The sequence below is a fragment of the Triticum aestivum genome, chromosome 7A (assembly GCF_018294505.1).
Source record: "Triticum aestivum cultivar Chinese Spring chromosome 7A, IWGSC CS RefSeq v2.1, whole genome shotgun sequence".
Classification (NCBI taxonomy): domain Eukaryota; kingdom Viridiplantae; phylum Streptophyta; class Magnoliopsida; order Poales; family Poaceae; genus Triticum; species Triticum aestivum.
This window is the reverse complement of record NC_057812.1, coordinates 136023760-136039120: the sequence shown is the minus strand read 5'-3', so window position 1 is coordinate 136039120 and position 15361 is coordinate 136023760. Positions and strand designations below refer to the sequence as shown.

The 15361-nt window shown below is 45.7% G+C and overlaps 1 protein-coding gene and 1 long non-coding RNA gene across 10 annotated transcripts; one reads left to right on the top strand and one right to left on the bottom strand.

The window, feature by feature from the left end:
• The first annotated feature begins 2119 nt into the window (after positions 1-2119).
• Positions 2120-3440, top strand: LOC123150240 (protein PHOSPHATE-INDUCED 1). Its single transcript, XM_044570074.1, has one exon. It carries the CDS (start codon positions 2241-2243, stop codon positions 3201-3203), a length of 963 nt encoding a protein of 320 aa, XP_044426009.1. The 5' UTR covers positions 2120-2240; the 3' UTR covers positions 3204-3440.
• Positions 3441-10410: 6970 nt separating this feature from the next.
• LOC123148003 (uncharacterized) lies at positions 10411-15089 on the bottom strand. Of its 9 annotated transcripts, none has more exons than XR_006473579.1 (8): positions 14619-15089; positions 14295-14362; positions 14010-14177; positions 13748-13813; positions 13260-13517; positions 12341-12935; positions 11930-12038; positions 10411-11825 (listed from the first exon to the last, which is right to left on the bottom strand). It is a non-coding gene; the product is annotated as an uncharacterized lncRNA (long non-coding RNA). The 9 variants fall into 9 exon arrangements; XR_006473580.1 differs by having other exon boundaries at positions 11930-12619; positions 12715-12935; XR_006473576.1 differs by having other exon boundaries at positions 10411-10625; positions 11378-11825; positions 11930-12935; positions 14619-15088.
• Between the last annotated feature and the right edge of the window lie 272 nt (positions 15090-15361).

Below are 15361 nucleotides of genomic sequence, written 5' to 3'. Positions count from 1 at the left end.
CTGAGTGGCAACCCATGCTGGACAAGGTGCGGCATTTCATGCCAGCTTGGCAAAGAGGGCTCATTCAGAGGCCGGGACGTCTAATTCTGGTGCAGTCGGTAGTGGCGACACATCCAGTACATCACCTAATGATTACAGAGGCACCGGAGTGGGTGCTAGAGGATATGAACAAGTGGATGAGATCTTTCTTCTGGGCCGGAAAAGACAAGTGCAATGGAGGGCAATGCCTTGTGGCTTGGGATAAAATTTGTCGGCCCAAAGCATTTGGCGGATTATGGATCAAAAACTTGAAATGGCAAGCCATTGCACTACGAGTTAGGTGGGAATGGCTAAAGAGGACCAATGCTCAAAGGCCATGGCAAAGACTTCCAATGACGTCTGACACGGAGGCAAGGGAGGTGTTCCATACGTTGGTCAACACCAATGTGGGATCGGGAGAGAAGGTGCTTTTTTGGAGGGACAAGTGGATACACGGTGTGGCGGCAGCGGAAATAGCACCACTGATTGTTGACACTGTCCCGACTACGATGGCTAACAGACGCACCATGCGTCATGCTCTTGAGGACACCAGCTGGATAGAAGACTTTGAGCCTAACACCTCCTTCACCACCCTAATCCAGTACATGCACCTTTGCCATGCAATTAACACGGTGGAGCAAGACCCGACACAACCTGTCAATTTTACTTGGCCAATTTCATCGACGGGCACCTACACGGCTAAGTCGGTTTATGACTACCTATGCTCCGAGCTAACAAGATCGCCTACGGCGGAATGCAACTGGAGAAGCTAGGCACCGCTCAAGTGTAACCTGTTTGTCTGGCTGGCACTGCAGCGCAAAATATGGACTTCAGACAAGAGAGCCAGGCATGAGTTATAGGACCCACCGTCAGCTTGCTACACGTGTTTGCAGGCAGAAGACAACGTGGATCACATCCTTGCGAACTGCACTTACGCGCAGGAGGTGTGGCACATGGTGTTTAGCCTTATCTCGATTGACGTGCAGGGACCTGTGGAGTTAGACCTGTTCAAGGACTGGTGGCTCGCAGTGCGTACGAGATTCAGGGGAGCTGACCATAGAGGATTTGACATGTTGGTGACGACAGTGGCTTGGGCTCTCTGGAAGCAGAGGAATGCTAGGGTTGTCAACAGGATCAACGAGCAGAAGACTGCAAATGACCTCCCGCACATGATACTGGACGAGATCTCAGAGTGGAGGCAAGCTACGGTTTGCGTCGGAGGACTACAACATTTTGTGAGAAGTTAGCCTAGGATAGCGAGGTGCTGGTGTCGTGTAAGTTATACCCCGTCCTTTGTGTTCGTACCTCGAACGACAATCTTGTAATTAAACCTCTCTCTCTTCTACAAAGCTATGGTACGTCATTGGCGTACTCTAAAAAACATTATTGCAATATTGTAAACTTTAAAAAAGGGTAAAAAGAAGAAAGGAAAAAAAATGAATGATGCACCGACCACCCTCGATCTGGGAGAGGAGAAAAATGAGAGAGCGGCAGGCTGGACGGACGGCGGCGCGAATTGCTGCACCGGCCGCCCACGAAGATGAGAAGGTGAATCAAAAGAGATGCGGCGGCGCGGAGGAAGGGCGAGTGAGGGAAGAGAGAGAGATGGGAAGTGGGGACAGATATTTTCTAGAACGGCCCATCTCTAGCCTGAACAACACACACCTCGATGACGGTAAAAGGCAAATGATCCACTGGACCATGCCTAGTGAGGCCCACTGACAACCATTTATAAAGCAAATGTGAATGTAAAAAAATACTAACGGTTCATCACACGCTAGCAGCCAAAAATGAGCTACAGGGAACGAATCGAGGGGATCGAACAAGCACATCGCACGCGAAGCTCTAGAATGGCGGGTAGCCTAGCGCCTTTTATAGGATAGATGGCTAATGAGGCCCACTTGACAGCCAGTCATGAAGCAAATGTGAATGTAAAAAAAGGCTAACGGTTCACCACATGCCAGCATGCAAAAGTGAGCTAAATGGAACGAATCGAGCGGTTGAAGAAGCACAGCGCACGCGGGGCTCTAAAATGGCGGTAGCGCCTTTTATAGGACAGATAGATAGATAGATGCGCAGCGACACTCACAATTCGCACTGGGCGCCCCTATATAAACAGATCCCGGCTTGCCATTGCTCCCCACACACTCACAAACAGCAACCATACGAGACACGGGGCACGTACGCAAAACCTTCTTCCCAAATCTAAACTCCTCCCCCAAATGGCCAAGAGAAACCTGCTCCTCCTGGCGCTAATGGCGCTCGCCTCAAGCATGGCGGCCGCGTCGGTTACCTCGAGCACGAGGAAGCTCATGTTCCTGGTTCAGCCCCAGCCGAACCAACTCACGTACCACAACGGTGCCGTGCTGCACGGCGATATCCCCATCTCCGTCCTCTGGTACGGCAGCTTCACGGCTGCGCAGAAGGCCATCGTCTCCGACTTCCTCCTCTCCCTCTCCGCCGCGCCCCCCGCTTCCCCGGCGCCGTCCGTATCCCAGTGGTGGAGCAGCATCCAGCAGCTGTACCTCTCCAAGGCGGCAGCCGTCGGCGAGCACGGCGCCGGCGCCACCAAGGCCGCACGGGTGGTCCTGTCCGACCAGGTTTCCGACGAGGCGTGCTCGCTCGGGAAGAGCCTGAAGCTGTCCCAGCTCCCGGCGCTGGCGGCGAAGGCGAGGCCCGCGATTGGCGGCATCGCGTTGGTGCTCACGGCGCAGGACGTGAGCGTGGAGGGTTTCTGCATGAGCCGGTGCGGCCGGCACGGGACCGTGGACGCCAAGTCCGGCACGGCCTACGTGTGGGCCGGCAACCCGGCGACGCAGTGCGCCGGGCAGTGCGCGTGGCCGTTTCACCAGCCGGCGTCCGGGCCCCAGGCACCGCCGCTGGTGGCTCCGAACGGCGACGTGGGCATGGACGGGCTCATCATCAACGTGGCGAGCATGGTGGCCGGCGCGGTGACCAACCCGTTCGGCGACGGGTTCTACCAGGGGGAGCGCGAGGCCCCGCTGGAGGCCGCGACGGCGTGCCCGGGGGTGTACGGCAAGGGCGCGTACCCCGGGAACGCCGGCCAGCTGCTGGTGGACGGGGCCACCGGAGCGAGCTACAACGCCCACGGCGCGCACGGGAGGAAGTACCTGCTCCCGGCGCTGTTCGACCCCGCCACCTCCGCCTGCTCCACGCTCGTGTAGGAGTACGGCGCCACAGTGGTCTCGACAAGTGAAGTGAGTCAAATCCGCTAGCTGCCCGTCTAGCCAAGAGTGTATTGGGTGCAACTAGTACTGTACCGTAGTGCATATATGTGTAAATAGTTCATATATGAGCCTGTGTTTGGATCTTCTCGTGCTAAATAAAAATGTAAATCAGACTTTGTACCGCACAACTGGAGTACTCTCTCCGTTTCTTTTTAATCCGCCTATAAAATTTGATTAAAGTCAAACTTTGTTAACTTTGACTAAGTTTATAGAAAAAAATATCAAAATTCAAAATATGAAATTAATATTGTTAGATGCCTCATGGAATTAGTTTCATACCATATAATTTTAGTATTGTAAATGTTGATATTTTTTCCTATAAAGTTGGTCAAACTTTACAAAGTTTGATTTCGATCAAATCTTATATGCAGACTAAAAAGAAACGGATGGAGTATCATAGATGACTACATTTATTAGCATGCATGACACATAGTAGCACAACATTTAATATGATACAGTATCATGATATGATACTCAACCCTCTCTTTCTTCATTTAATTTTATATCACCTCATCAAATTTGCCTATTTGACATGCATAATACTACCTATAATACTTCCATTACGACTAGCATGAGGGATGGCTCTCGACCCTTTGGTCTGACGTGTCCAAAGCGCATATCCATGGCGATGTGACACGTAAGACACGTTTCTATGGTGACACCTCACATCATGTGTGATCGAGAGTACTCCTTTTTTTCATGCTACTGGCTGGGTTGTCTTTCAGAAAAAAAAAACTAAAGATGATAACCTTGCGATGCAGCCGGAATTGGATGTTATAATTCTAAGATGTTTGATGGTATGAAATTTTAGTGTTCTAGTTAGCACTATGAGAATTAAAACTCAAGCACACATAATTCAATATGGGATAGGCTATGTGTAAGTTGACTGATTTTGGTTTTTCGGCCAGTCGACTTGTTAGGATTAATTAATGGAAATCTATGTTTAGCGAACCCACATGCCCCTCGAATGCGTCTGTGCGACACCCCTTCCAGGGATATAAATATGTAAATCATCGACATCAATCAACGGTAAATCATTACTGTTCATTCACACAGTTTCTTCACACGTTATCACGCATGTCTCTCCAGTGAGAGCGACAGGCCACACAGGCACAGGAACTCGCCGGAGAAAGACTTGGAACGGTGAGGATGTCGTCCCTCGCCTCCCTTCTCCTTGGTCGTCTCTGGGAAGAAGGTCGCCACCACTTCCTTGACGAGCAGCGCCGCCGGTTCGTCTGCCATCGATGGGGGACACCACCACAAGTGTCGGGCCTCGGTATTAACCACCGCCAGTACTTCGCTGGAGGATGCCGCCATCACGCGGCCGCCAGATGACGCTGTCACGCCACGCCGACAAATAGACACCTGGCCATGCCGTTGGACAACCGCCAAGGTTTGGACCCAGGGCTAGTCGCCGGACCGAGTGCTCCACCACTGCAGAACGCCAGGATGGGCGTGCCAGAGCCTGCAGTTTCCGCTCCAACCGCACCACGGTGGTGCCGTGTGCACGTATATGGCCTATGTCCCGCTCGCTCTAGTGGCACACGCCTGCCATCACCAAGCCGGCAGAGGAGGAGGAGCGGGAGATCGTCGACGACGTACCTTCACGCAGCTACAGCCCGGCTCAAACGCGCGTCGCCAGCGCCAGGGGCGACGGCCTCGTCTTCATCCCGACTCCAGGACGCGCCATGGCCACCGAGGGCGCGGTCACCACTTCCGGAGAAAGTGGCAGCATTGGTCCAGGGCCTGAAGTGGACGCCACGGGGACAAGCAGCGCCCCATGGGCGTTCGGCCGCTCCCCTGCTGCTCCCGGCAAGCAGCGCATCTTCCTCTTCGGGATAGGAGGGACTTCTGCTGCGGACGTCGCTGGCACAAGCAGCAGCGCGGGTCTGCCCGACACTGGCGCGAGCCGCCATCTCCGCTTCGAGCGCTCCGTCGCCGCCGTTGACCGTCGTACTGGACGCCGTCCGGGAGCTTGGAACCCGGCGTCGCTCGGCCTCGCAAATGGACTCCCGAATGGAGTGGGATATTGGGGAAGTAGCATGCAATTTCAAAAAAAAATCCTACAATCACACAAGATCTATCGAGGAGATGCATGTAGGGTAACGCAGCAGAAAACAAAAAATTTCCGACCTACGCACTAGCCCAGGACCACTATGGATACTGCATACATGGTTTGATCTTTTCCGTTACCGACTCGTAGCACAGTGGGAAGTAGAGTCGATGACGATCGGCGGTGCAGATCCCCGCAGCTAAGATTTGCAACCTCCCAACCACGAGGATGTATACCCTCATCTACTCGTCAGACAGCCCGCCGGGAGGCGGTCGAATAGCCCCCCGGACGGTGTCACGAACAGCCCTTTGGGAGGACCTTCAAAACTCGAACAGTCACTCGGACAGCCCTTCGGGAGGACCTTCAAAACTCGGACGGTCACACGGACAGCCCTCCGGGAGGCACTCGCGAACTAAGACTGAAACTACGATCACTCTACAGAGTTGCACACATACGGTGTCATCTATCCGGCAGGGCTTCACCGTCCAGAACTAGTTCCTGCCGGAACCCAGACAGCCTTTCGGCTCTACGAAACTATTCGCGGGGAGGGAGAGAGAAGCCAGATCATTGCATGGCACTTGTATGTGAGAAGGGATGAGGAGAATGGCAGCCCCTTCTCCTCCTTTTATAGGCCAAGGCAAGGGGTGGGGTGGTGGAGGAAATACCAAAATACCCATGCTACATGTCCCACATGAAGGATGAAATGGTAACTCAAGTGGGGCACCAAGGGGACACCATGGAGGCACCCCCTTGGCCAGCCACAACCTTGCCCCCTCCCATTGGGGGGGGGCAACAAGCCACCAACATGTCTCCTAGAAACATGGGTGCTCCCTAGACAAAAAGCCATCAAACATGTAACCCCCGATTCGTGGGATCTTGTCCCCTCGTGCTGAGACAAGATGTTTTCCGCGAAACATTATTTCTGAAAATTTTCGGAAGGTCCCAATACATTTCTGGCACCCTCTAAAATTCTTCTGGGCATGATCCAAAAAAATTCCGTTGTGGTGATTTTTATCAGCGAAAAGCAACAATGGCGGTTACGGTAGCTCCGGAACATTTTCGGTTTTTCTCTCCGAAAATTCCCAAAAGTTCCCAGACCAATTCTAGGGCCCTCTAAGAATTTCCAGGCGAGTGCCGAAACCATTTTGACCTAATAATATATTCCGAAACAACTTTTTGGTTTTACCGAAACTCTTTCGGTGTTCTTTCTCCAGAACTCTTCCGTTGCCTCCGAAACTTTTCCAGTGACTTTCTCTCAGACTCCCTGTCTAGTATTCAGCAGATAGATGACCCTTAAGCGTGTGACCCTATAGGTTCGGTGAAGTATAGACATGACCTGGAACCCCTTCCCAGCAATGATTAACATCGGAGCCATGGACACCCATATTGACCCCTATACCCACACGAATGAATATTCGAGTGAATCTCCAGTTGTCGTGTGCTATTCCTGTTGCTTCATGATATGTTACAAATACCCGAGGTGAGATTTACTTGCATCCCCGTGGATCACTGACTTGTCCACTATGCTAGTTACCTCGTTACCGGTTTTGTTCTCTTTTCTCGTTTCCGTGTTGCGGCATCCCTGTGATCAAATCACACTGTGTCTGGCCAGACAATGATGGATACCATAACACCGAGAGGGCCCGAGAATATCTCTCCATCTTCGGAGGAGCAAATCCCAATCTTGAGCTATCAAGTTACTTGACACACTTTTCCATGAACCCGTAAGCCGTCGTAATAGCCAGCCATTTACGGATGACGTTTAACAAACCCCAAAGTTCATGAAGCAAGTATGAAGAAACTTGATACTCTCATGGTTCAAGGAATTATGCAAGCGTTAACCATCTCTGTGTTATGTACCATTAACTTGTGATGAACAAATCTCATAGCATAACATCAATCCGGGTCAATTCAACACAAATGTTCTCTTAACATTGTGCCCTCAAAGTTGCTGGCATAGACATGCCCATGACTAGGAAAACAGAATCATCATGCAACACTTGAGCTAGTCTTAGAGGCCAGACTAGGAATACTGCTTACCATTTATTATTCCACATGTGCATATGAGTCTTCCTCCGAGCCTCGTGTTATTGCAGACTCAAGAATCATAGCAGTTATAGCATGAAACATAAACATAATTATGAACATGGAGATAAGTAATAGCATTTATTATTGCCTCTAGGGCATATCTCCTACAGACTCCCACTTGCACTAGAGTCAATAATCTAGGTAATGCTAATGCACTTTACACCTATGGCATACCGGTGTAAAAATTGCTTCGCATGTGGTATAGCCTGATTTCCATCGGATCTGATAACTTCAATTGCGTGTCTATCTCTGCATATCCTCACGTTTTCACGCTTTCACAAAATTCATATTTTGTGCGGACTTGGCTTTTATGTATGTGAATAACAGGTTGAACCTGGATTCCTCAGACTGAGTTGTGGAGAAACTACCTGCAGTAGTGTCCCATTGACAAAAGCCATCTTGGAACCATACTAAGTTCATGAATGAACTATATGATTCAACATCTTGTTTGTTGCTTCTAAAGCGTCAACATACTTAGTCATTTGTTATAGAATTCGCCACAGTATCCTGTTGGGAACAATTTCCAACTACCGTACCACCATATTGTGTATTACACAAAACCCTTAACTTAAATCGAAAATCGCATGGAGAAAAGATGAAGACTGTATTGATGTAACATTTTACAACGAACTCTTCATGATCTCCGCTTGCGAGAAAACATATCATCAGTACTTACTCTAGTACTCAATGACATCTTTCACTGTTGTCCCACGATCAGTACTTTGATCACTTTAGTATCCATACTCGCAACACCTTGGGAGTATCAGACATATCTGGTTGTTTTACATACCATGGAGTACATGATTAATCCAAACACAAAAGTGTGTGGAATCTGCATCATGTATTTTGCTCATTAGTGTTTTGGGACACCGAGTCTTGCAAAAAACTCTTCCATGTGACTCCGGCAAGAATCACTCCTTGGCGGTTTTAAATGCTAAAAGGTTTTAGCGCGTTGTCAATATGTATTCATTGCTTGGCCCTATTAGGTAAATCTATCGCCATAGATCATTATGCGTAATATTGAGGCTATTTAGCCTAAGCACTTCATCAAAAAAACTATTTTCAAATGAAGTCCTAATTCATGTTAAAAAATTTATTTCCAATTAACAATGTGTCAAGCACACAAGGTTTTTAGAAATATTATTATGCTCCCACTTACTTTCTTGAATTACAAGCATCTTCGTTACCCATTGATGAAGTCAGAACCCTTTGACCATTTCATCAAAGCACGAAGATTCAAACTCCATTTTGCTCTCTTCTATCCATCGCTGGAACTATGAAGTTTGCACCCTTACTAGCATCCTCTCGATAGACAAAATGCCTTGGACTGTAACACATGCAAGTCCTTGGTTTCATTTCCATCAGATGGAAATCCAATTGTCATCCATGTTTCATATCTCATGATTGAAATATGTATTAATTGCTAGTTCAACCCGAACCGACTTTAAGCATCGCTACGATGAAAACAACCTCATTGTAGTCAACTCTTGAACTTGTTATTTCAACAAGTCGAGCTTTATGGATAAAACATTTTTATCCGTATCAGTTTTAAGTTCCATAAATATTCGTTAGACTCTAAGTCTTCCGAAAGGCGTATCAAGGTTTTAATCTTGAATCACTTATATGGAAACTAACTCGGGTTGTATTGGCATTTAGCCAATTCCGGAGTCAGGGCCCATCAATGCTTCCTTGTGTATCGTAGGTATAATGTTGTATAACAACAATATCTTGTTTGCGCACCTGAGAGGTTTGCACGAGCCTTGCCTACGTTGTTCAGCTGCAAGTTTGACTAAAGTTCATACATTTTATTGTAGAGACTTCCGTATCAGTCGCAGTAGGAAACTCTGGAATTACTTCCAAGGTCTCTTTCCTTTGATCTGATGACGAAGATACTGTTTATCTCATTGAGTTGCACTATTCTCCCACTCACCTTTTTGAAAGAACCATTCTCTTTAAAATCACACCGTTTCGCGGCAAAACTATTTGCCTTGGTATAGTGAGGGAGGAATACCCAACATTTTGGTATAACCTACAAAGTAGCACTTGTCTGATTTGGATTAGGTTTGTAACCTTTTACACAAGCCCCATATTCCAAATGGTAAGAAAATATATAACATGGTTGGGTGTACCATACCATGGCTTCATTTCAACAGACCCGATGTAGCTCTTTTCAGTGTAAAAGCCGCAGTCTCTAAAGCATCACTTTAAAAGGGATAATGGCAAATTTATTTATGTCATCTTTAACCTTACCATGTCATAAATGGTTAGATTACATCTCCACAGACTTTCCACTTGAAGTGGTGTTCCGGGAGGTGCAAGTTATGAAACCCCTTTCACAACTCATCAGACATTCGCCAAACATGTAACACAAATATTCCTTTGTGCAATCAAATTGCAGAAACATAATTTTCTTGTTACAATAACTTCTACTTCATTTTTGAAAACTTTTCGAATGATTTCAAAAGATCCAGACTTACGTCTCATCAAGTAAATATCCATATATCTACTTGAGTCATTTCTGAAGATAAATAAATCCACCACTTGCAACAACATTTATTGAACTACACACATCAAAATGTATGATCACCAATAAGTTTGTTGCTCGTTCCTTATGGCCTGTGAACGGTATTTCGGTCACTTCACTTTTCAGAGGAAAGTTGCAAGTGTCAGATGATTCAAAATCAAACGACTTCAAAATCCATCATAATGGAATTTTTCCATGCGGGTTTCTCCAATGTGGCCAAATGCAGTGCCACACATGTGTGGTACTAGTGGCTGGGGCGCGCCCTTGACGCGCCTCCTGGGCGTGACTCTGCACACTAATCATGTTGATGTAGTTGCTAACGTGTTTATTTAGTCCAAATGAGCGTTAGTTTTCCTCATCTATTACACTTGCTGAAATAGGGAACGAAAGTGACACTGCATATCTCTGAGAGGCGTGCATGTACGATGCCAGGTGGGTGGCCGCACTTTTCATTCGTTACAAGACCAGCAAAAATGTAGTACTGACAATGTCATTCCAGAAATATTATTACACAGAAGCAGTTTCAACAGGAAAATCCACACATTATTTGTATTTATGTAGAATCTCCAGGTCTAATACTAAATCCAAGCACCAAGAATATACATGGTAGAACTGAAAAGTTTCACTGGACAATCCCAAAATCATGCCTAATTCTGGTTTGAACATTGCAACACAGGAGGTATGCTCTTATTGCCTGAAATAGAACAAATAACTTAATAAGTACTATGGTGGCTATTAAAGAATCTGGCTATGTGCAAAATGTAGTAATAAGAAAAGCATTGACTACCTAATGAATAAATTTAGGAAGAACCAATATCTGCAGCAATGGGAACTACAAGTAAAATATTTTCTGGTGGTCCCATCCAATCGAATTCATACTATTAACTTGGAAGAATCTGAGCGCATGTTTAGTGAAATACCACATTCGCTGAGATTTAAATTGCCTAAAAGGATTTGTATTGAATGGAAAATCAACAATCATAATAATATGAGTAGTTATTAGCTTTTCTTAAACAACAAATATAAAGGAAAAATCCATCATTCATATGTAACAGAATTGAAAACCAAAAGCTAAAAAGAGAAGTTAAAAGACTCTGGATATGTACTGCAATTGGAGGTTGTCAGTGTCAGCAGAAATCAGCCAGAATGATAAAGATAAATATTAAAGAGGGAATATTTTATCAGGAATCATTTGTTAAAGTTGAACAAAAAATAGAATGAAGCAGAGCAAACTACATCCCTGAATTTCCCTTACATTCGTTTTAAGTTTTAACTACACCAAGACGGGTGTGGAAGCTACATCTTTAACTACATCAAGACAGGTGTGGAAGCTACATCTTAAGCTTCCTTCTCAATTTAAGTAAGCTTAAGAGCATTGTGTGCTCAATTATTGAACAGAAATGGAGCATGTCGCAAATCTAATAAGATTAGAAGAGCTACACTTACATGGGCATTAGAATGACCAGAACACTTGTCATTTCCAAATTGCTGGCATGATAACACATAGGTGAACCTCATACGTTTTCAGATTAATCACATGATTAAGCATTATTGGGTGATATGTGTAGCTTAAATCAACAAAATAGTGTTAATCAATAGTAGCCGTTCAAATTACCGTTTGACCTCTTTATCCAAAGCTCATGGGCGAAGCTCTTCCTTCAGTGGTTCTTCATTTTCTTTAAGTTCTTACTCCCAATGAACCCTTGCTTGGAAGCTCATTCATCTGCATACATAAGCATAGGCACACACAGTAAATGCCAGGTTGCTTCAGAATATAATTTGTTATTTGTGACTGCTTAAAGAGAAAATGTTCTTCCTCTTCCCTCAACTGGGGTAAACTTTCTGTAGGTAGAACAGAGTGGAAACACCATCTTCATTTACCTCATCCCTTCATCTGCATACACAAGCATAGACAGACAGTAAATGACAGGTTTCTTCAGAATATACATTGTTATTCGTGACTGGTCAAAGAGAAAATGTTCTTCCTCTTCCCTCGACCTGGGTAAATTTTTGTAGGTAGAACAGAGTGGAAACACCATCTTCATTTACCTCCTCAAGCTCTTTTATGGAAAGAAGGACATGCTCATTGTAATAAGGAGTCAATGAACTACGCACACAAAAAAATCTTATCATTAGTAACAGCAAATAACCGAAATATGAATCAAAAGCAGATGAAAAGAAAAGAAAGAGGAAGTTAATACAACCTTATCGTTTTAGTGCTACATTTCTATTTGCAACTTACAGAAATAATTACTTAGTGAGGATTATATCTTTAGACAATATGCAAACAACCAACATCATTAACAACACCCAAAAAAGGGAGTAAGAAGAATAAAATTATCAGCAGGAATTAGAATGGAGCAACTTGGTCAACAATTGATTCCCCAATTATGAAATAAATGTTCAAACCTTCTCAGGTCTACCACTGTACTTCCATTTATGCATAAAAATCTGTAGAACTGTAATCAATCTGCATGTGCTATCACTAAGGTCCTTCAAACTTAATAGATCCCAAACAATGGCATTAGACGCCCTAATCATGCATCACAATCGTCTGATTATGATGGAATGTTTGTTCCTGGATCAGGCGTCGCAGAACTGTATGTCAAATGTGCTTGGGTGGATCTGCCACACGTTCAAGGATGCATACTCCTCCGGGCATTCCTTCAGCTGAGCCTCAGTGCACTCCTATTCTCACAAACATTGGAGCAGGAGAGAATTTCTGTTAGCAATCAATGCCCAGCAATGGACTAATTAATGTAGCCATAGGTAGAGATTATAACTTTCTGGAGATAAGGTTAAGAGAAAGACCAAATTTGACATCCATGTTGCTAGTCCTTGCTGCTTCATCTCTCAGGATGGAGTATATGTCAGAGATCACCTCAAGGCTAGACCGCTGGCGGTCATCAAAGTAGATCAAGTACTTTGACATCTGCAACAGGCGTAGTGCTTCATCGACATCTCTCTGGGCAACAGTTTCTGAAAATTGAAGCCTTCTCAAAGCCTGAAATAAACCAAGATCATGTTTTTTTTTAAAATACAGATTTTCATAACCTGGTGATCACAGTATAACCAACCCAAATGCAGAAATCAACCGTGTATAGAAATCAGGAGGATACAGAGTAGACACAAATTAAATCGAGTTCAGAAAACAAAATCAATCTGAATGTAAACTGGAAAATTAACAAAAACAACTCTGCTTGAGTTCGAGCTATTCTCCAATCTAAATCTGAATCTAAATGTAAACTGAAACATAAATAAATGCCACAACTCTGCCTGAGTTCTCTCTACTCAGTAAAGTAAACAAAATGGTCGTGAAGGAGCTCACCCAGAGTTTAGGCTCGTCAATCTGACGTGTGGATGCTGGATGCAGCAGAAAGCATGCCTACTCTTCCTCTTCCTCCCACAGCACCATAGCAGACGAGGGATTGGAGCCGGTTGTGGCTAGGGGACTAAGGAGGCCGGTGGGGAATCAGAAGCGCTAGCGCCATGGCCGGTCCGAGCCGAGCCGCCTCCCTTGCTGCCATACGCTCATCCCCGCCTTCTTGTACAAATTCTGATGAAATGGTCTACATTTAGTTTTTTCCTGCTTGAAACATCACAACCGATTTCTTACTGCTTCGTTTTTAAATCAGAATGGGCGATTTTTTTTAGAAATGAGTTACTATATCAGAGAATCACTTGATCTAGAGTACAATTCAAATTCATATTAACCAACATAGGCTTAGTCACCAAACAATAAAAAAAAACTCATGCAAGATTTTGATATCAATGGCATAATCAAAATTGAACAGGTTCACTCATCAACTCGCCTACCTGCTAGGCTTCACTGGTGGCCGACTAATTCACCACAATCCTTCGCGCTAGTTAATTAATCAGAATCTGGTAAGAAACACAGAACAAATGAACTCCCAGGGTATAATACCCGCAAAATAAAAAGGTGAATGAAATAATTACAGTCATATTCAGAATCCTAGAAATTATTATAGTGTATTATTACTTCAGTTATTTGAAGTAAAACCATGTCCATTATTCCGAACAGAGGGAGTACATAGTAAGAGCACTCAAAAGGAAGTACCTGTCATGTGCCATCTGCATCAGGCAGATCCTCGTTTATCTTTAAAAGCTATGTGAAAAAGGCAAAACTAAAATTTGTGGCTCTTGATTATATCATGATATGCATGCCCGTGGAAGGTCAACTGGTCCAATTTTTTCTTGTGGAGACCATCTCTAGATCAGCCGCAACCTGTATACAAGAAAATTATTTAACAAACCATCAAAATTAGTAGGATACTGCATCTTAGAGAGGAAAATAGCAGGATATTCTTCAAAAAAGGGATGGCTTAGGATTAGGATTAGGTACAGAAAACATTTTGAGGCACTTATAGTATGCAGTCCCCCTCCTGTATGGATTGTGAAGCGAGCGAGGACCTGACAAACAAGACCAAACAATGAGTACCACTATGAGGATGGGTGCTGCTGTTGTGCCCAAAACTCTGGGCGAAGGACAAGGACAACAAGATTGTAGGCAAGGATTGGTCTCCCGAAGGGCGAGCTCCCGACACGAAGCGCAGGTTCCAATTCCAAACTCAAGCGTAGCAAAAAGCATCAGAAACAGCGGCTAATCGGAACAGTTCGTCTGCTTTAGAACAAAACCAAAAGGGAAAACACAGGAGTGGAGACTTACATGCTGGCGTCCTCGTGGCCGAGAAGCTTGTCCGGCGTGCCAGACCTGGGAGACATGATCAGCGATGGCGGCAACTCGCCTTGGCCCAAGATCCCGTCGGAGCCACCAGTAGCCGTTCCTTCGCCGCACCCACACAATGGTCCCCGGCAAGATGTCCCCGACGTTGCAGCGGCCCTCATCCGCGTCCCCTCCTCCCTCGAAACCTCCCCCAATCCGGCCCCGCCTCCCAACACCAGTCAGACCCTAATGGCCTAACCACGCCTCCTCAGCCCCCTTCTAGAAGCTTCCCTCGCCCTCGAGCACCGGCATCGGGGGGTCGCTCCGCCTGGCAGGTTGAGACCCGTCGAGGCGAATACGGCTTGGGGCGGCGTTGGCAGCGGCGGCGGCAACCCTAGCGGCGGTGGCGGTGGAAAGAACGAGAGAGATGGGAAGTTGCGTGGAATCAGAAGCAAATGTGAGGCCCTCTTCTCTCTCTCTCCTGTAATTCAATGGGCCAATCTGGAACGAGTTTTTCCACCAAGCACTGTTCCTGGCGCCACGTGGACAACACGAGCGTTCGCACCTATAGCGACTCTTATAGTGTTGTATTCTTATAGTCTCGCAACATTTAGCGTCTGCGTTATAGATGTATCATATTACCATCAATATTCATAATATATATCCCATCTTGGATGGAAGCATTACCCTTCATGTTATTTATAATACTTAACAACAATTGTTGGTTTTATGAATAACTCTTTTGC

Coding starts and splice junctions, on each gene's coding strand:
- LOC123150240 (XM_044570074.1), top strand. CDS start 2,241: ATGGCCAAGAGAAACCTGCTCCTCCTGGCGCTAATGGCGCTCGCCTCA.